Source organism: Cyprinus carpio, chromosome B6 (genome assembly GCF_018340385.1).
Source record: "Cyprinus carpio isolate SPL01 chromosome B6, ASM1834038v1, whole genome shotgun sequence".
NCBI lineage: Eukaryota > Metazoa > Chordata > Actinopteri > Cypriniformes > Cyprinidae > Cyprinus > Cyprinus carpio.
The window spans coordinates 9,910,438-9,932,024 of NC_056602.1; the positions used below are offsets into that span (position 1 = coordinate 9,910,438).

At 34.9% G+C, this 21,587-nt stretch overlaps 1 protein-coding gene across 3 annotated transcripts; it reads right to left on the bottom strand.

Moving 5' to 3' along the window:
- Window positions 1–875: 875 nt before the first annotated feature.
- LOC109054741 (four and a half LIM domains protein 2) lies at window positions 876–21,543 on the bottom strand. 3 transcript variants are annotated; one of them, XM_019071972.2, is made up of 6 exons: window positions 21,415–21,516; window positions 7,834–8,006; window positions 5,286–5,460; window positions 2,409–2,578; window positions 2,144–2,330; window positions 876–1,438 (listed from the first exon to the last, which is right to left on the bottom strand). In XM_019071972.2, exons 2-6 carry the CDS (start codon window positions 7,987–7,989, stop codon window positions 1,287–1,289), a joined length of 840 nt encoding a protein of 279 aa, XP_018927517.1. In that variant the 5' UTR covers window positions 7,990–8,006; window positions 21,415–21,516; the 3' UTR covers window positions 876–1,286. The 3 variants fall into 3 exon arrangements, with proteins under 3 accessions (XP_018927517.1, XP_042581567.1, XP_042581568.1); XM_042725633.1 differs by lacking the exon at window positions 21,415–21,516 and adding an exon at window positions 10,212–10,304; XM_042725634.1 differs by lacking the exon at window positions 7,834–8,006 and having other exon boundaries at window positions 21,415–21,543.
- Window positions 21,544–21,587: the final 44 nt, after the last annotated feature.

The following is a 21,587-nucleotide window of genomic DNA, read 5'->3' on the forward strand; positions in this document are numbered from 1 at the left end:
ACAGAAAACAATTTATTTAAATAATTCAGTAAATTATTCTTAATTTATGGAGTTTCATTAGAATGTTTGTAAGGTTAGTCCTTTAAGGAAACATCCGCACTTTCAAGGTATGGGCTCCTAAGGGATTTTCAATTATTATTATTATTTAATTTACGGTTTCGATTCACATTTTATTTTACAAAATACTAAACAATAGAACATCAAACGTGGATTCTGGTGTCATTATTTTTGTTTGTTTTCGTTTTGTTTTTGATAAAAAGTCGCTAAATACGGACTACAACTAGATGTAACGTTAAGTTTAATGTGATTGAGGAATCGGGCATTTTTTTTGCATACAACAGATGATAATTTAATTTAAAATTTTACCACAAGGGGGAGTTATGAGCCAATTTCTTCTCCAGTAACCTAGTTTACGCTGATCCAACGTTTGAAGACCACCATGGTAAAATAATAATAATAATACTATTCCTTGATAAGGGTGGAAACATATCTTAATAATTTTCACTATATTATATCTTCTTGTAGACTGCCAGAGTAATCTCATTATTCATGGAATAGACCAGAATAGGCATCAATACTAGCAAGTATTACCAGGGACTGTGAAATAAACATTAAAATAATATAACTAATAAATTCCATCTATGAAATATTTCCCATATTTCCAAATTCAACCCCCAGTGAGATTTAATTATAATAAACCTACATTGCTTTTAATAAACTACATAGACAGATGCATGATGAATCAGACCTTTGGGCTCTGTTTTGGGCTTCACTGAAAGGTGAGAAAGAACAGCTGAGACATATTTAGACGAAATGCATTGGATGGGAGTCATTTTTATAATAGCAATCTCCTGTAAGCAGTACTGAGTCTTACATGAATGTCTTTTCAATAAGTTTATTATGAGCTCCAGCAAATTCTTCACACAGGCTATAAATGATATATATTGATTGATGAGTCAAAAGCAAATGTTAGTCAAAAAAAGGTAAAACAGGCAAGTAAACTAAAATGTAACATTCCTTGTGCTTTATGTCTCTATATCTAAAATAAAAAATATTTTCACACTGCATATATTTCTTTTGGTTTGGCTAACGACCACAAAATCATGACACAATATTATAATAATTATAGGCCTTGGCATGCACAGGCCCCTTTAAAGCTAATTATCTAAAGAGAACTTTTAGACAAATCTATTACCTTTGATGAAAGCTTTGCTATTAAACTCTAAGAATATAAGCTATGTAATAAAAGAATCAAATGTTAGGAATTGCAGTGCTGTGCTGTCTGATCAGATGTCTTTGCCACAGTCAGGACACAGGATGTCATCTCTCTCCGTCAGGAAGCCGCGGCCCACCAGGGACACCAAACACTTCTTGCAGTTGAAGCAGTCATTGTGCCACTGTCTCTCTTCAAAGGAGATGTATTTGCTGCCTCCCAGACCTGCAAAGGATATGACAGTAACACATAGCAAAGCCTCTGATAGTAATATCATGGGAAATATGATTATTGTTTGCTTAAGTGTGGACAAGAAGATTGCTGTGAGGCTCATACAGGTCTTGAGGCCACCAAAATAATCCTATCATTATTTACTCAACCTTATGTCGTTCAAAACCTGTAGGACTTTCTTTTTTTCCATGAAACACAAAAAGTGAATAAAAAAAAAAATCCCCGCCAATATAATAAACATTATAATTTAACATTAGAATTCAACTAGTCCATCAAAAGCTCCAAAATGACAAAAAGCACAATAGAAATATCATAAAAGTGATAGAAGTAATAGACAGTTTTGGTCTGTTTCTTACATAATCACAACTGAATGGCTTCAAAACACCAGGAATATGGCACACATTTTCATATGGACTTCTTTTATAATAAAGTCGTAGTGTTTTTCTGTCCATTTTCAGTTTTACAGCCCAAAACCTGATTCACTTTCACTGAAAAAACTGGCGAGGATTTAAAATGATTTTAAATCTTAAAATAACTGTCTCAATCAGATATATGTCACTATGTAGAAGGAAAAGATCTGTCACTATTCTGTTTCATCACAACTTTATGTACAAAGATGTTAATTGTGTTCAGGTTCCATTTGGTCCTGATAAGCACCTTCCAAAGATAAGGAGATGTAAAAGTGTTGGTTGCTCATACCACTAATAGGGGTGGTGCAGGCAGTGCACTTCTTGGCATACAGATTGCAGAAGCAGTTGAGGCAATAGGGAAAGTCATCACGAGAGGTGAAGCGCTGGCCAGAGAGCTGCTGCTTACAGCCAGTACACAAGAAGCAGTCCTTATGCCATGGCTGGTCATGGTAGGTCACACCCCCAGTGGTGATTGGCTGAGAGGAAGTGATAAAGGTGTGATGTCAAATATAATACTTTTTATTTAATGTAAAATTTTGCATTCTGGTTCTTACCTTCTTGCAGTGCACACACTGCAGTGCAAATTGTTTCTCGTAGCAGGGCACACAGTAGTTATTGTTGTCCTTAGGAATGAAGCTCTTGGTTCCAATAGGCTGCTGACAGCGCTGGCAGGTAAAGCAGGTCTCATGCCAGCTGTTCCCCTTATGCTCCATCTTCCTGGAGCCTGGAATAATAGAGACAAATGCATACAAACAAGCAAGTATTACATAACTTGGCTGGATAATAGCGAGGATGGATTATAACCTATGTATTAAAGGGTTAGTTTACCCAAAAATGAAAATTATGTCCTCATTTAGTTATGGTGCATTCACGTACTGGGGAAGTTCGTATTTACCATTTATGCATACAATTCAACGCGGTTTTTAACTCTACATGTACAAAATGATGAAAAGAGAATGTGCGTCAGGTGAGTTTTTGCTGTTGTTGTTCTGGTTCGATTTATGAATGTGCTGTAAATTCAGTCATTATGTATTTTATCTTAATTGTACAATACTATGCTATTTTGTACAATCAACCTGTAAAAAATAAATAAAAAAATTAACAAATTAGACACGGCATCTATTGTATCTGACATGGTTTCTTACTTATACACCCCAAAGTGTGCCTCCATTGAAAGTCCATTCCACCAAAAATTTAAAACATAAAAAAGTTGATAAAGACACTGTGAAAGAAATCCAATGAATTTCTGAGTTTTCACATGTCATGCAAGCATGTTTGAGCCTCTCCAAGAGCCAATAAGGTTTGTTCTTGTGTGTTAATTGCAACAGTTGACCTGCCATTGGTCATAAGCGAGCCTGGACCACAAACCCAGTCATAAGGGTCAATTTTTCAAAATTGAGATTTATACATCACCTGAAAGCTGAATAAATAACTTTCCCATTGATCTAAGGTTTGTTAGGACAGGGCAATATTTAGCTGAGTTACAGCTATTTGAAAATCTGGAATCTGGAAATATTAAGAAAATCGCCTGTAAAGTTGTCCAAATGAAGTTCTTAGCAATGCATATTACTAATCAAAAATGAAGTTTTGATATATTTACCTTAGGAAATTTACAAAATATCTTAATGGAACATGATCTTTACTTAATATCCAAATGATTTTTGGCATAAAAGAAAAATCTAAAATTTTGACTAGAGATGCACCGATTGCTATTTTCTTGGCCAATTCCGATTTTTTTGTAAGTGTGACCTGCTGATACCGATTTTTTGCAGATTCCAATTTTCTTTCTAAAAACTATAACTGACAACATAGGCTATACAAACAAAAATCTATACTTTTTTAATGTGAAATGATTGATTTTTTATTGGCCAAATCGGTACCTGCTGATATTGATTTTTTTTATTCCCCCAATCTGGACAATTTACAGATGTTCCCTCACTTAAACAACTCTCAAAATAAAGTGCTCTGTGACTAGAAAAAATGTAGGAAATAGCTGAGAAGTAAGTTGATAGGAGTTTTTGGAATATTTATGTAATTTGTTGTCATTTTTTCTTAATTTTTATTTTTTTGTTATTTTTATTTAATGTTATTTTTTGTATTATATTATTACATTGTTTTTAATTAATTCAGTTAGAATAATTAGAAACTGTAGAGCTGTTACCGTTCGAATGAAAGCAGTATCAACAAACTCCATCTTTCAACTGCAGGAAACACAGAAGCTGCATCTGAAGTGGCATTAGATGTATTGATGTATAGATGTCTGATGAAGCTGAGGTGCCATAAATGCATTTATACTGCAAACTTTCGAATGCATAAAGAGTTTTATAAGATTCATATTTTAAATATTTTTAAACATACAAATAAGTGAAAATTTTTGGGGAAAATACAATGATAGTTTTAAATATGAAACCAAACCAGTAGGTGGCGTCAAATGACCGCTTGAATGAGTGAGTCATTTAGTCCTTCATTCAACAGATTAGTTCAAACGATGATTCATTCAGAAATGAGGCAGGTGAATACTGTCTTTATGAATGGGTTACTGAATCATTGACTTACTTGATTCGTTCAAAAACGTGGATTTATTCAGTGACGAAACACCGCTCTGTTGCTCGGAGATACAAAACAGTTCTGCTGTGGCTTTGATTGGAACCACTGATTGTTTCTAATTATCGTATATTAGAATGTATTTATTTTTTACTACCGCAGTATGTATCTATACGTTTCTACGAATGCTGTTGCGCTCACTTGTTTTGTTTTCTGCACGAGTCTCTCTCATTCACTCACTCAGGCTGTGCAAGCCTCATCTGGTACAACACAAAACATTATCAATCGCCGATAACTGTGACGTCAAAACTGATAATGCGGAAAACTGGCTAATTCCAGTCCCTGGCTGGTTGATCAGTACATCTCTAATTTTGACCCATACAATGTATTGTTGTTTATTGCTACAAATATACCTGTATGACTTATGGCTGGTTTTGTGGTCCAGGGACACATATTTGATGTGCACGATGTATGTATGTTGATTAATGTTAACATTAATAAAACCAATATTAAATCTGTTCATCATACAAAGTGAAATCTCTTCAGAAGATTTGGATTAAACCATTCAGTTCATATGGATTACTTTTACACTGTCTAAATGAAATTTTGAAGTGTCAGAGTTTTGGTGAAACTTTGGTGGAAGATGAATAAAAGTCTTATGGGTTTGGAATGACATAAGGGAGGAAAAACTGATGACATAAGTGAATAAATGTCTTCCGTTTTTGTGTACTCTCCCTTGAAATTGATCCATTAAATTTCTCAGCACTCCCATAGTAAAGTTAATTATTGCTATTATGTCATTAGCTGCTGTCCAATGCAATATATGTCTCACTGTGACGAATGTATCATTATGTGTAAGGAACAGTTCAAGCAAATGTTTCACTTACCTGGCATGATTGTCTTCTTGCACTCAAAACATTTAGAGGAATACTCATTGGAGTAACACTCAGTACACAGTAGCTGCTCGTCCTTGGTGGAGAACGGCTTGTCCACCAAAGAACGGTGACATTTGAAGCAGTGGAAGCAGTCATCATGCCAGTGACGGTCCTTATAAGACAGATCCTGAGGACAAAAGCATACAGGTAAGGACAAATTGGACCTGCATTGTCTCACATGCATTAAACTTGGGTTTAAGGGTGGCTGTGCTTGGCCTCAGTGCTCTTTTTCAGCCTTTGAACAGCTTATTAGGGAGAGTGGGAGGGTAAAGTGTTCCTCAATGTCAGCTTCACAGCAGGTCACTCGCCAATGAGAGCCGCAGGTGCTGGTGTCTGCGACCAATGGTGTTTTGGTCTGATAATAAGTGTGTTTTGGTGAGTGGTATTTTGTTGGTTGTGGTCTGTACAGGGCTTTGGGAGGAGTGTGTATCACAGGTGGTTTGTTTATCAACAGTAATTTGGAGTGAGAGAGTGTGTGCTTGTTAAATTGCTGGACCAAGGTGCTGTGAGGTCATTCTGGTTGCCTGCGACTAGAGGGGGGAGCAGCGGCTAACTGGGCCAAGGACGGGCCACACAGATGTGGCTCCACCCCAGGCCTGTCCTCCAGACCGGTGACAGCCTCCTCATCAGGACTAATGACCATGTAATGTGACACTAATGACAGAAAGTCACAGAAGCCTGTAGAGAGAAGAGCACCACACATCTATAGCAATATAAGGGATGGGAATGTACTTCTAAAGTATTCCATTATGGTCCTTATATATCATCTGAAACATTTACTATAATACACTGTAATATATGTCATTTTATTTTCTTTAGGGCATTGCTATGCTGTGGCTAAAGTGTTATGAGTGGCTTTTAGCACTGTGCTATGATGTTGCTAGCATGTTTCTTATTTTGATCCCCCTCACTTAATGCAAGTGGGTGGGATTTTCACCATCTGCAATGAAAATAAAAATCAGAAATTCTTCTTTTCAGCCAGCTGAATAAAAAAAAGAATGTTTAATTTGTGTTGTGATTATTCTTTGTATATGGGTTGAATTATAGAAGATGCACAACTTGTGGTATTTTGCCATTATTTCCTCACCTTCATGAGTTTCCTGTTGCTCCACACCCATAGACTTCCACACACACTTTTTCATTTGTGTTCATCCATTGAAAGTCTACGCAACCAAAATGTTAACGCTTCAAAAAGTACAAAAAGACATTGTAACACCTTCAGAAAAAAAGGTACAAAAGCTGTCACTGGGGTGGTTCCCTTTTAAAAGTACACCCATCTTATTTACCTTAAGGTGCACATTTGTACCTAAATGTACATAATGGTACACCACACTGATTGTGCATGAATCATGGTTATTAACTTGAATTCAGGCTTTTATAAATATTAAATACACATATTTTTGTACATTTTACAGGTGTGACAATTTTGGTTGCATGGACTTTCAGTGTGATTTCAAAATTACATTTAAAAATATCTTAATTTGTGACAAGAGACAAGACAAGAGTAAGTCTTATTGAATGGTTTGGAATGGAGAAGGATGAGTAAATGATGCCAGCATTTTCATTTTGGGATAATCTATCTCTTTAACGTATTAGGTTTCAGTTTGTTCTTATCCCTAACACACAGTTCAATAGTAATAGTGATGCTTGCCTTTACAATACCCTGCCTTTAAAACAGAACAGCTATAACAGCTAAATCTTATTGAAAATATTATTGATATGATTTGATCTGAAATGATAATATTAACTAAAGCTGATAAAAAGTTTAAATTAGTCTTTGAAATGACAATGGATGTCTCTGTTTCCATCACCAAGGTGAATCTGGTCTCTTTTTTTGGTTCTGGACTCACTCTCCAACACTGACTTCCTGCTGGCTTCAGTCCAGAGTGCATGAGCTGGCATTCATTCTCCACGACTCCCCACCGCTCTCTTGGTGATCTCTCAGCTTACAGAGCTCAGTCACACAAAGCTCCAAATCACTGTGTTACTAAATAAAAGTGGTCAAATATTCTGCACTCAGACCTCTCGCTCTAGGTACTGAGTCCTGAGCAATATGACGCACAGTCTGCTAGAACTATCATTCTAATGGATGTAATGGAAAATAGTGGACATTTCTGAATAATTTCTGCTATTTAAGTTGGAGCACTCTTGAAAAAGAAGTGTATTTAATTATAATGAATGTGCATTTGTAGTGTAATTGAAATCTTAAAAAGTATATTTAAGAAAAACTGTATTTGCTTATAATATAATAATGGAATAAAATGCTACTTGATTTAAAGAGAGTAGACTTTCGTCACTGTTTTGACACACTTAAGTATACTTTTAAAAAGTGCACTTTCAAAAGTTTTATTTAAAGTACATTTTAAATCAGTTTTAATAATAACTTCATCTTTAAATTCTAAAAGTATTATAAAATGTACTTCGAGGGCAGCTCCAGCTGTCTTGTATTTGAAACGTTTTGTACAGTTTGTGAACATAGAAAATGTGAAGATTAACATACTCTGCTGTTGCAGCCAATGGGTTTCTTGCACTCCTCACAGGTGTTGGAGTAGAGGCTCTCATAGCACTTCACACAGTATGGATTTTCATCACGCAGAACATACTTCTTCCCATACAAAGACTCCTTGCAGTAGTGGCAGTCATAGCGTTCTGCCATCTTGATTCAAACAATTCCTAAAAGATAAACGTGTTTTAAATTGTGTGGACAGGTTGAGGAGGTCATTGAAAATGGTGTTGTTAAGCATGAAACTTAACTTGTAGGCCTATAATACCAGTGCTTAACATCTGCTAGATAAAGGCTAACTACATGACGCAAACTTTCTAAAGAAAGAGCGGAAGGCGTGCCAATGTATTAGTCACAGCTGTTGTGTCTCCCTCAGTAAAGCCCTGGTAATATTCCTGCATTATCCCTCAGAACTGTGTCCAGACTGGCTTTTGTGAACACATTGCTTACCCACTCTGAACGCCACACCAAACTTGTGGCTTATTTTCTCATTGAGTCTCAGTCAAACACATTAAAAGTCTCTATAAATCTCATCTTTCACTTCAGTAAACTTGTTAAAGTGAATGACAAGTTTCTTAACTAGTCAGTGTTCAACCGCTATACCCTTTACTTTAAGATTACATTTTATCAAAAGTTTAAAAAATCCTTAGTTTCCCAAGTACATATTTGGTATAAGCGTTTTATTATGTTGTTTTATTGTACAAATCGCGGCAGTTTGGAAATGTAATGTCCAGTGAGTGGCTCACATACCACCTATACCAAAGTCTACCCTAAACCTAACCAATGATGTTAACTAAATCTAACAATCTAAAAACACATTTACCATTTTAGCTTGCTTCTACAAGTCTTTGAGCTCTGTCATCAAGTGTCATGATTTGTGTTTCACATCGCAAGTGCAAAATGTAGGCCTACCAGGTAAGCTACAGAGCAAGTTTACAATGTCAGAAATGTAGACCATAAAGCTAGGTATGTGATATAAACCTGATTAATGTTATTTTACAAATCATGCACTTTGGTAAAAGTGTTTTGAGGTCATTGTGACCTTCATAATAACTTAATAGACTCCTTTATGTACTGCATGTCTCCCACAGAAAAGTAATGGTGTCAGCTAAATCTGCACTGTGAACATTTGTCAGATCACACTGTTGTATCTGAATGGATTCCTTGATGTGTCTGCCTGGCTGGCTTTCACCAAATAGGCACCAGATCAATACAAGTCTCAGTGGTTCCAGATGTCCCTAGTGTGTCCCCGACTATCAGTAAAGAGCCATATCTCCCTCATTCACCTTATAGTCTCAAACAGACTGATATACACATAAAGGGATTAAATAAGACTGACACAAGCAGGGGCTTAGCCGGAGAATCTTTTAAGTCAAGTGAATTACTTTTGAACCTTAAAGAAGTCCCAAACCAACCCGTTCATTCCAATTTAACCAAGAGTGATAAAGTGAAATGTGCAGCTAATTAAAGACTACAACAAGGCCTCTGTGTGTGGAACGTTTCAGCCATAACTGGATAATGGAATGACAGGTGGCTGTGGAGATGCCTGACACATTTATTTATCCCCATACCAACTAGTAACCAAAAAAAAAAGAAAAAAGAAAAAAATTTTTTTAATGTAGTAATAAAATGCTTTTTGTTGTATTATTATACCTAGAGGATGGAGACCACATTTATTTTAAAATACAAACAAAATGCTCATATGTGCCTCAGTAATTGTTTTGTAATCATGTCAGTTTTAAAACACTTTCAACAACAAATCGTTAGTCTGATGGACTTATTCTATGTCTAATGTGTTGTAATGTAATAAATTACCACTAAAGCTTTTAAAATATGGTGCAGAGAAAACTATTTGACTCGCAAGCATTGGAATAACAATGCCTGAAAGTAAACCATCTGTGCATGGATAGTAAGAACATAATTTCAAATTCTTCTGAATAGACAAAATAGAATAGAATTCAGAATAGTATTCTACAGAATAGATTAGAATAGATTATTTGAAAGAATAAAACAATAAAGACAATAAAGAGTCAAATTCATGAATATATGCAATATATTGAAAATGATATTATGGGCAGATGCTTCTTTGAAAAAAAAAAAAAAAAAGAATCTGAAATTGTAGTGCAGAAAGATAAGTTGTAGATTTGAGCTTCAGTGCAGCATTCTAGATGCTAATATAAAGCAACAGGCTAAAGCGGGTGGAATTAGTGGGGAAAAAAGATGATAGATCAAATCTGAAGAGAAGAGAAGAGAAGAGAAGAGAAGAGAAGAGAAGAGAAGAGAAGAGAAGAGAAGAGAAGAGAAGAGAAGAGAAGAGAAGAGAAGAGAAGAGAAGAGAAGAGAAGAGAAGAGAAGAGAAGAGAAGCCTGACTTGCCTGTCCTGCGATGTGCTGTGTGTGTCTTTGGTTCTTGAAAGAGAGATGGAGGAACAACTCCTGTGCTCCTCTTTATTGGATTACTCCCCCTTCTGAAGGGGCAATGGGGTGATTGAAATGGGTTGGACAGTTTATCAGGAACTATAAATACATAGGAACTTCTAAGCCAGTACTTCACAGTGCACACATACACATAACAGTACATATAATACATATGTAACAGCAAATATTTATTTCCTCTCAATCCAGTGGAGCCATGCATGTATTTTCTCAAACTGATTCTAATCTAATCATTACAGCATACAGGGCACTCACATTCTCATCCTACAGTTGTCTTTTAAACTGTAAAGACCATCTTACACCAGAACGTTAACCAACAAGACTTATTTTGTCAACAAAAGAAGTTCTACCCAAAATGCCATGCTGGATGATGAAGTCTTCCAGTTCTAAAGCCTGTTGTGATGCCAACACACTAGCATCCCATGCAAAACGCAACTGATGATCAGCATTGCTGATCTATTCATTGCTGTATATGCTGCAAAGTTCAAAGTGATCAAACAGGAAATCTGCATGTTCTGAATTTTCCCTTCCTAATATTAAACCCACTGTGTTGAATTTCTGACAATCGCCATCTTATTTCAATCATTCATGCCCTTTCAATCGTCCATGCTGTGCCTTTCATTCCACATGCAAGACATGAAATTTGCACACAAATAAAATAAATAATACTATTTTGATTTATGTACTGTTATGTACTCTTTTCAAACACACTGGCTGTGTTGACCAAGTTCTTGCGTTATGAGTTGATATGTCTCAAGGTCATGCCATCATTGGACTTTCTATGGCTTTTGTAAGATGGTGATTAGGTAGTTTTAAGAAGAAGTTTTAACCATTTACTTCATTCATACCCTAAAAAGTGAATCATTGATGGTGCCATGCTTTACTATTTACTATTACCACAGAATGCTATATTTAACTTTCACCTGAGTATTTCCAAAGAAAACAGTACCTTTTGTAGGATTTGGCTTTCCATCATGTCCTTTGGATTTCCCTGCCCCACCCTGGCTTGTCCCCATCCCTCTGGCCACATTATGAGCAGAGGCCTGTGTGTGATACTGTACAGTTGCTTAGTGACAGAGTGGAGGAATAGAAGTAAACTCTGGAAGGTTTTCATCACTGCGGCTGATGGTTTACAATGAGATGGTAAGTCCCAACACCTGTTTGCTACAAACTTTGCCTATTCTCATCTGTCACTCCCATGGGTACTAAGATTTCCTAATGGCTAAAGAACCGAAATGTTATGCCAGTCATCAGTTAACATTTGAATTCCCATGATCAGATTGCAAATGGAGGCGTCATTTATCCCTGGCTGTGACTATTATTTCCAGGGGATGCAGTTTATAATTAGGCTACACAAAAGCCTTGACCATTCTATATTGCTAATGATTTTGTGTGTGTGGTGCATTTCCTTCTTGTACACTCTATGTGCAACAAAACTGACAGTCTAAATGATATTACGCCATCTCTGTCTAATAAAAGGCACCGCTTACAAAACAAGCCACTGACAATTATTTTGACAGCGCAAATACCTTTGCAAAACAATTCATATACAGAAGCGGTTTTGCAGTGGAAAATTAAAGTCATCCAAAGAGCATTAAGAGCATGTCTTGATGCATATTTCAATCTGATTTAAACTTGAAAGCAAGACAGTGTCAGATAAACTGGCTAAATATAGTCTCAGTATCTTAAAGCAATCAGAGAGATAGAGAGATTTCAGTTATACACTAACCATTTAAGCATTTTTAACTGATTGTCCCAATTGTGGACCAGAGGGAAACCCAACTTCTTGGGTTTCAAGGTGCTGATAGTTCATACCATCAATACAACATGAGAATGTGATGACAGAACGATGGATGCCACCATAAGTGCACAGGCCAGGCTGATTATCACACGAACGCAGGGCTGGCAGTGCCACACACCTCGATGCTGCCGTGCCAGCCTCTCTGCCCAGTGATAAGGCCTTGGATAAATCCAGCAACTGTCTAGATTACAGTATGAGAGGTACAGCTCCAGCTCTATAAGGTCAGCAGTGATCCTCCTGGGTCATCACACTGGCTGTAAATCAACCAGCATTTCCAGATCTGACCAGTCAAACAACAGTGTACATAGCTAAAAAAGATGTGTTAATGTCAAGATATGATGTCCTTTTATAGTACAGTGTTATTTGAGCTATAACATATCTCCATACAATGCACCTGGCCTTAGATATAGATCAGTTCAGTGTGTATATGAGTATTGTTTAACCCTTGTATTATGTTCGATTTTTGGGTACGATTTTGTTGGAGCGGTTCAAATTGACCCTAATTGCCTTCAATGCAATTCCCAAAATATCACATTATTAAAATCAAGAAGGAATCAGGTATGAACAGAAAAAATGTAACATCAGTATTTGTCACACCGTGCAAAAAATGTACATAAAAAGTATGATTTTTAAAGATTTATGTGTGTAACCACATTTAACCCCTTAACTGTTACCGTCCCGCCGGTAGAAGTTTACTTCTATATTACTATATTTTATACTACTATATTACAGTTAAATCCTAATCTAATCATGACAAACTATATATTGTTGGAAAGGTCTAAGACTCCTAAATAGATATTTTGTTACAAATTATGTAGGAACAGTAATAGATGAATTTATGACAAGAGTGCACCTCAAAACATATACTACATCATAATAGGAGTTCTGACCTTTGTCACAAAAATTCTTTTTTGTTTCATTTTTCCCTATCACATGTTTTAGTAATCATCATAAATTATATATCATCTGAAAGCTTAAAACCATTTTGAAATCAGACATTGCGTTACCATGGAAATGGTACTTTAAAATATTTTAGCGGGCTCCTCCCCTTTAGTAAAATGTTTTATTTCTTTTAGAATCAAAACATTTTATAATCTTGACAAAATACATATCGTTGGAAAGGTCTGAGTCTTAAAATTCCAAATTTGGTGGTTATTTTGTGATAGAAGTAATATTTTGAGAAAAAGTTATACATCTGTGACAGAAAAATTGCATCAAAAAAAAATAAAAAAATAAATAAAATAAAATAAAATAAAATAAAATAAAATAAAATAAAATAAAAAATCAGTGAAGTTTGAATGGCACCTGGTGGCTAGTTTTGGTATAACACCTAAACAAAATTGCATAGGAACCTCAATTTTTTTTTTTATACCAACTTCAAATTTGGAACACAGCTTTTATTTAGACATGTTCATGGCCCTAAATGAGAAGAAGTTACAAAATTTCTGGAAGAAAAAGATAAGTTAAATAGTATTTCATAACACTTTTACCATCTGTCTGAGTCATGAGTCTGCGACAAAGTCTTTTTCAGCACTGAAAATAATGTGAAAAAGCTATTTTTTCCCCCCTTCCAGGATTGCAAAACACCAACATAACAAAACATATACCCAAGAAATATATTTAACTTGGGTCTGTACATTTGCCTTGAAGAAAAAATAAAAAATAAATAAATAAAAAAAAATTGTCGGTCAAATTGATCCGCGAAAAATCAAAATCGTCAAAACATTAATTGTGTGCACTTCAAAACACATCAGTGTATCCTCACAGTATTTCCCACAGCTTGAAAATCAAAATGGGTCAAATTGACATGGAACATAATACAAGGGTTAACCTGCTTCCCAATACAAGATGATCTTGTCTATACACGCTTAAAAGTATTGGCATCTATGGTTCCTTAAAAAACCTTTAACATCCGTGGAAACTTTCCATTGCACAAAAGGTTTTTATAGTGGAATTTTTTTACTAAAATATTCTATACTATTGAAATATTATTCACAATAAGGAAAAAAGGTTAAGAACTTTCACTGAAAGGTTCTTTAAGGAGCCCAAAATGGATTTTCTATCTATTGCATACGTAAACCCCATTTTGAAATCTTTATTTTTAAGAGTGAATGGTTACATGTATTTACTATAAAACAATAAATAAATACTAGTGACTAACACCAAACCAAAATTAACCTTAAATCTGTTAATTAATGCTACTCAGTCCTTATTTGGGTAATTACACTGTAACAAGGACAGATCAACATAAATTAAAGGAGGAAAAAGGGAAAAGGACCACACATGATTTTGTCCATTTATGTAGCTACTTTTCTATGTTATGTCACTCTTTTATGCTAAGAAATTTCACATGTATCTTAGGAAGTTCCTTTTAAATATTTTTAAGGTTATTATGCAGCATACATCTAAAATGCCATCTAAAACCACCTGAAAGTAATCAATTCAGAAGTCCAACCACCATGCCTATCAACAGTGCAGACTTTGTCTATTTCCATTTTAATTATTTATACATGGCATGAAAATCTTTATATCCAATTTTACTGTCTATTTTTGTAAAAAAAAAAAAAAAAAACTTTTTATGACTTAATTCATGATAACTAATGTTTTTAACACACATTATGCAATATATGTTCTGAATCACCATCAGTGATCTGCTGCTGGGGCAACTGAGGTTTGCAGCAACCTTTTATTTTGGAACATAATGTTGCTACTCATCAAGGGCAGCACATACAAGAGGTCTCTGACACATGAAATGGAACCCCTGTAGAGGCTCTGTGTAAGAGACCACTGGAGTCCAACAACAATATCCAAATCTCTCAGTGGCTGTATAAAATTCCACAGCTTACAACTTAACACAGCAAGCTGCAATTAGCTTAGACTTTGGTACATTTTACGTACACAGGATAACATCATTAGAGTTGTAGTTTTCCCCATTGACCTCTGGGTCCTGCAGAGTACCATAAACACTATCTGGAGTCAATGCAAATTAAGTTAGGAGAGGTTTAGATACTCATGACATTCATTTTTTTTTCTGAAACTTTATAGTGTCATGAGACTTTTGAAAGAAGGTTTAGGCTTATGCATATTGTTTCCATGTTCACTGCTGTTTTTTGCAGTATTAGGTTGTAACTGCTGTTTCTTAAACTTAAAATAGCAATGACCTGCTACGGCCAAGATCATTTACCATGCATGTAATTTCATTATAGTGATTTCGATAAGATATAGGATTTTTTTGGAACAAACAAAATTAATATCACCACAAGAACATCTAGTTACTCATTAAAAGTGAACTAGAAAGGTCAAAGGAACTGTGTTTTTCCATACAAACCCTGTTTTTTTTTTTTTTTTTTTCTGTTTTCAATCTGCCCAATCTTACATTCGCATTTATTTTGCTGGCAGATGTGCTCTTACAAAATTATGTGTTCACTGAATATATTTCATTTATGTCTTATTCATGTAAATATTATTTATATGAAGAGTTTCAAAAATAGATATGGAAGAGGGTGCTTGGGGGTATGCAGACAATTCGAGAGACATATTAACATATTAAAACCTTAGTGAGAGGTGAGAAATAATTGGTATGTATGTATGTGGTATGTAGTATGTGTTTCTCATAAATTATAAATGGTTCTTTATCTATAAAATATAAATAGCTGTCTCACACAGGGAAACCAATTCTTGCTCAGCATTCTCTATCTTTAACCTCTTGGTTTGATACATATAATCTCAAACAAATGACTACCAGCTAAGTTACATTTGCTTGGTTGATCTTCTAACCCTTGACATAACTCGAAAGCACACTATGTTTTGTCCCTTCATTTTAAAGTACCATACGAATGTTTCCCACAAATACATTAACTTACTAATAAAATTACTTTAACCAGTTCCTTGCTGTTCTGTGTGCATATATTGAGTTATGCGGGGGCAGACTTATATGCTGACTTTAACAGACATCATGATTACCTAAACATCTGTGTTAACTTAGTACTGATGCTTAATTGTTAACCGGGGCACATGACAGAATTTAAAGGTCAAAGGTCAAAACTACATGAAGCATGTGAAAAAATTCTACACTCATTGAAAGATTTTAGAAGGTTTTCTAATGATTAATGCAAGATCAATGACTTTTAATTACGTTGACATTCATTAAAAGGACATCAGAGTTTTACCAGAGTAGTATTAAAGGGTTAGTTCACCCAAAAATGGAAATTAGGCTGTGTTTTACTAGCCCCCGAGGCATAGGTGTGTATGACTTTCTTCTTTCAGATGAATCCAGTCGGAGTTATATAAAAAAAATTGAACAAAAACAGTCTTTGATCTTTCTATCGTTGCGGTCAACGGGTTTTGTATCGCTTCAGTCCAAAAGACCTTAAATAAAAAGAGCCCTTCCATAAAAAAAATTCATAAAAGTGTGTCATAAGGTTCCGGGGGGTGAACAAAGGCCTTCTGCAGCGAATCAATGTTTTTTTGTAAGAGAAAATATTCATATCCAAAACGTAATAATCCCTTGTATCTAGCTTGTGCTCACTGTTGTAAATGTAAGGAGTTAGTTCAGGGTGAATTATGTGTTAGGTTTTGTTTGTGGATGAATCATAAGTGACTCATGCGGAAACGCAGGGAACAGATCAAAACAAAAAACGGTCACTAATTAGAAGTACAAAATGAGGATTTGTAAAGTGTAAAGTAAGGAGACTTTGCTTCTTCTGATCCTGTAAACAAACGTTAGTTTTCACGAGACTCACCAGCGCATGTGCAACACTGATCCTATACATCATCCTCCCGGAGCTGCTTCTGTGTACAACTGTTGGCGCAAGCTACATTAAAGTAATTATTACGTTTTGAATATGTATATTTTTCTAACAAAAACGAATCGCTACAGGAGGCCTTTGTTCACCCCATGTGAGAAACTTTTTTTTTATGGAAGGGAGCTTTTTATTTCAGGTCTTTCGGACTGAAGCAATACAACACCCATTGACTGCAATGATAGAGCTTGAAAGATTTTTTAATATAACTCCGACTGGATTCGTCTGAAAGATGCCTAGGATGCCTCGGGGGTGAGTAAAACGCAGCCTAATTTTCATTTTTGGGTGAACTAACCCTTTAACAAATTTGCTCAGATAAACTCAGAAAAATAGAATAAAAGTGACCATAAATGATGCTCTACTTTTACATCTGTGTTCGTGAATTGCTAGATCTCTAAAGAGTGGCTTAACATTTGGTTGATGCACAAAGACAAACTTGTGTTTGTTACTTGTGCATATTACCTTTAAGTGTTCTTAAATTGGAAAAAAATTGCCAATTTAAGATTCTCAAGCATTGCTTTTGTAGTTAATAGCATTTTGATAAATAAGTCTTTAACCGAACGTTTGAAGTTTTCCCATGCAGGTCTTAATTCACAATCTAATTCCTGCTGACACCAGTTAATGCATTTATTTCAGAATGTCTTCTTATGCTTTTCACCTTAAACAACTGTCCTCTGTGTTTGTATACTCTGTACACAGAAGCGCTAGGAATTTTTAAGCAAAACATTCCATCCCAGGAGCAACAAATAAGCGTAAAGTACATGTGCTAAAAAAAAAAAAAAGAAAGAAAGCCTTTTGAGCATCTGGAGGAACTTGCTGAACAAACTGGAAAAAATTATGATACTGTGAATAAAAAATGAAACTACCTTTTTTAACCTCAAATGTTTCTTCTAGTTGTCTTCATTATGTAATGATAAGTTGGGTTAATTTAAGACAGTTACCCAGCAGATAAACATTCAGAATTAGCTAACCTTTTATTGGTGTCTCTCTTGGGTAACAATTTACAAAAAGGTTCCCTTTTTAACTATATTTAGAATTTATTAATCTTTGTTAATGTTAGTTAATAAAAAAATACAGCTGTTCATTGTTAGTTAGCTCAAGTCCATTAAATAACATTAATAGATACAACTTTTGATTTTAATAATATATTAGTAAATGATGGAATCAACATTACTCTAATTACGATTAATACATGCTTTAGAAGTATCTTCTGTTGTTAGTACATGTAGTTAACAAATGGAACCTTATTGTAATGTATTACCCTTTCTTGTCACTCTTACCATATAGCAATAAAAAAAGAAGAGTCTACTGATGTAGGAAATGCGGTTTGAAACCATTCCTGTATCACAAACATGATGCACCCAATTACAAAGTCTGGGGTGGGGCTTTTCATATCTGGTCGAAGGTTTCTATTTACAATGTGGTTTTGCAGCGATGAGTAATATAGCTAATGATTCTTGAACTCAGTGGCCAATCATACAGTAGGTGTTTTCACCACTCAGAACGCTGGATTTTTGTTAAATGCTGAGTAATGCAAGCTTGTGAAACCTCTCTTATAAAACAAGATGTAGACACAATGTAAATAAGAGATTAATTGTGGCATGTAGACCTTCACTGATTATAATGGAATGAGGAATCATTATAATCAATATTGATTAGGAGTTTGGAATGAGGTTTGTACTGTATGCTTTCTACACTATTATCCATTAAGAATTCGAATACATTCACTCAGGGATTCATTCTCATAACATCAATGTATGGCATAGCGATAACCATTAATCCAAGATCGCCAGTGCCAATGTGTAGCATTTACTACAGCTTTAACTGAGTGAAAGTGGAGCAGGTCCACGGGACTGATTCGCATATTCATCCGCTTATGAGGTAAGGGTGTAGAGTTACATTCAAGCCATTTTAAGACATAAAGAAATTATTTTCCATGGGAATTTTTTTTTTTTAAATATTTTATTTCTTTTATCAAATTTTTAATGGATTATCTATAGACTACATGGGGGACTTTAAGAAAATCACACCTTTTTGTCGTGTCAAATGTGATAAGACTGCATTTTGGACATCGCCATCTTTGATTTTTACTTTAGCCACTTTTGCTATGTTTACAGGTCCTAGTCACAAATAGAATACTTCAGTTGTAATTGATTCAAACTTGAACATTCTGCTACTTTTATGATGTCATGGTCTTGAACAGCAGTAGACGCTTGTGTGTTTGACTAGGACGAGCAATATTTATTTATGAAGGTAAATGTCTATAAAAATACATTAATGCAGCGAAAATTAACAACTTGTTCAAACTGTTTTCTCTCTGAAAAGAATTTCTTAAACATTTTCTTTTTTTTTTCATCTTCATGTCACTGCCATGAATAGTAAGAGCTGCAAGCTAATGTGGTTAGCTAATTCTTAATTTACCAAAAAAAAATAATGTGAAACATGAATCTTTAATTCTGGAAAATCACAATATTTCTGAATATATTCTTCTCTGTTTCTTTCTTTGCATGACTCTTTTCAACTACATGCGATGGTTTGAGCCATCACAATGGCAAACATGGTAATACCTCTACATCTTCCTGCCTCCATTTGATCTGCCATAAGGTAAACATCATCATAGGACAGCAATAAAAGGCAAATCCAATCTGAATGTTTTTTTTTTATTAACTATCAGTCGTATGTTCTGGAACATCACTGCGTTTTTGAACATGTTCTTCTCTGTTTCTCTCTTTCCATGCAAACATTTCATTCTACATGACTTGGTTTGAGCCATCACAATGGCATAAATACCAAGCAATGTCATATGACAATGTCAAAAACCTGCATTAACTTGCGTTAAAGTGCAACATAAATCTTTTATTATGAAAATCAATGTATTACTTAACATGGCCTTCCGTTTCTTTCTCTGCATGACTCTTTCCAGCCACATGCTAGTGTTTGAGCCATCACAATGGTGAATATGGTAAGAGTTGATAGATCAGATGACAGCAAGTCAAATCTGAATATGAATTAATTAAACCAAAAAATATACAGAATGCACTGAAACATGTATTAACTTGTGTATAGCAGCATTAATATTTAATTCTTAAAATCACTGTTTTTGAAAGTACTGTTTCTTTCTTTGCATGACTCTTTCCAACTATATGCCATGATTTGTGATGGCTCATTTCTTGAGCATTTCTTGTTAAGGTTTAGATTTTGTGTACCCTTTATGGAACATTAATGTCTTTGTCAGTAACGTGCCTGCTTAAGTAATGAACTGGACTACTTGTGGTTGATTTCAGAGATGGTAACGTGTTTTGTGCTACGACTATATGGCTTTACAGTTCTGAGTGGCCTGGTAAAAGTTTTCAATTTAGAAATGAGGGAGCAGAAATATATAGTAGTTTATAGACTTATCATAAACTATATCTTATCAAAATCACAGGCAGTCTATCAAAGATGAATAGGCCAAAAAATACCTTGGAAAAAGCACATTTCAAATTACGGGAAATTTTTGGTTACAGTTATTGCTGTCACTGTGCAAGCCTAGTTTAGCTTTATATGAGGGCATTTACTTGATCACAAAGGTGACATGAGCCACTTATAATATTTGTACTGAAAGAAAAAAAAAACATAAAAATGCTGCATTATGCCTTAATGTCCTTTTGTGGAATATTGCTTTTTGTTGCAAATAGATCTCAAATAAAGCATTAATATTCAGTATCTTGCATGTAATTTCCATGGCCTCATAAAACCAGGTCTTGGGAAAATCTTCTCCTCTTTTATCTCCTCAATAGCCCAAATCTATTTGACCAATTAATCCCATTTTCATTCCAAGAATGAATGCTTGGCTCTGAGTCTTTACTCCAGTTACGTCATGGAGACTCACTTAACCGTAAGTGAAAGCTTGAATTTGTAAAATCTAATTCAATGCTAAACTAAGTCCTTAACTAAGTCAATTACAACATTGGATTTTCAAAGAATTTGGAATGATTTTTTTTCCTCCTCACACACACAGGAGGAGTAAAAACATGTTGCCAAGTATTTAAGTGTGTGATGCCAAAAATAAATGTGGTCTAGGTTCTTATGTCTTGTGTAGGGTACATGTGATTCAAGTGAGCGAGGATATATTTGAAATTAAATAGGCTACTAGCTTACTTACTGGATATGTGTAATCCAGTTTACTGTTTACATTTTTATACAGCAGTAACTAGCTAATGAATGAAACATTTTTTAAAAGATTGTGGCTGATATTCCTTGCAGTTGTCTGTAACCTTAAATATAAGACTGAATGCATAAAACATTACAGTGCATTGCATTGAAATAGTATACTCCATATGCTTTGCATTGGAATAGTATATTTTTAGCAAACATAGTATGTCATCTGGGTGCTTCTTGCATATAGATTTGCATTCTTTGCACAGTATACATACACTGCAGAAATATTTAGTATGAGAGGCTAATACTAGCACGCTATTCTAATATAACCTAATTTAGTGACTCAAATGGAAGCAAATAGAACCAACCTGCATTGGCAAAGTAAATTAGGTCTGCATACCTGTATATGACTGAATAATAATTGATTGCAGTGTGAATATTCCATTTCATCGTGTATTGAAAACCCCAGTCGAGGTAAAATATAATGTTACATCCAGAAATCTATTTAATGGACTCAAACTGTAATTACTCGAGACATGTGTTTTTGTAGTGTTGTATCCAGAAATCTTTTGT

What these genes read in the sequence shown, in the direction of transcription:
- LOC109054741 (XM_019071972.2), bottom strand. Translation starts at nt 7,989, where the DNA reads ATGGCAGAACGCTATGACTGCCACTACTGCAAGGAGTCTTTGTATGGG. An exon ending in AGTGTGTGCACTGCAAGAAG is followed by an intron (nt 2,331 to 2,408) that starts GTAAGAACCAGA and finishes ACTTCCTCTCAG; the next exon opens with CCAATCACCACTGGGGGTGT. An exon ending in CTGCACCACCCCTATTAGTG is followed by an intron (nt 1,439 to 2,143) that starts GTATGAGCAACC and finishes TATCCTTTGCAG; the next exon opens with GTCTGGGAGGCAGCAAATAC.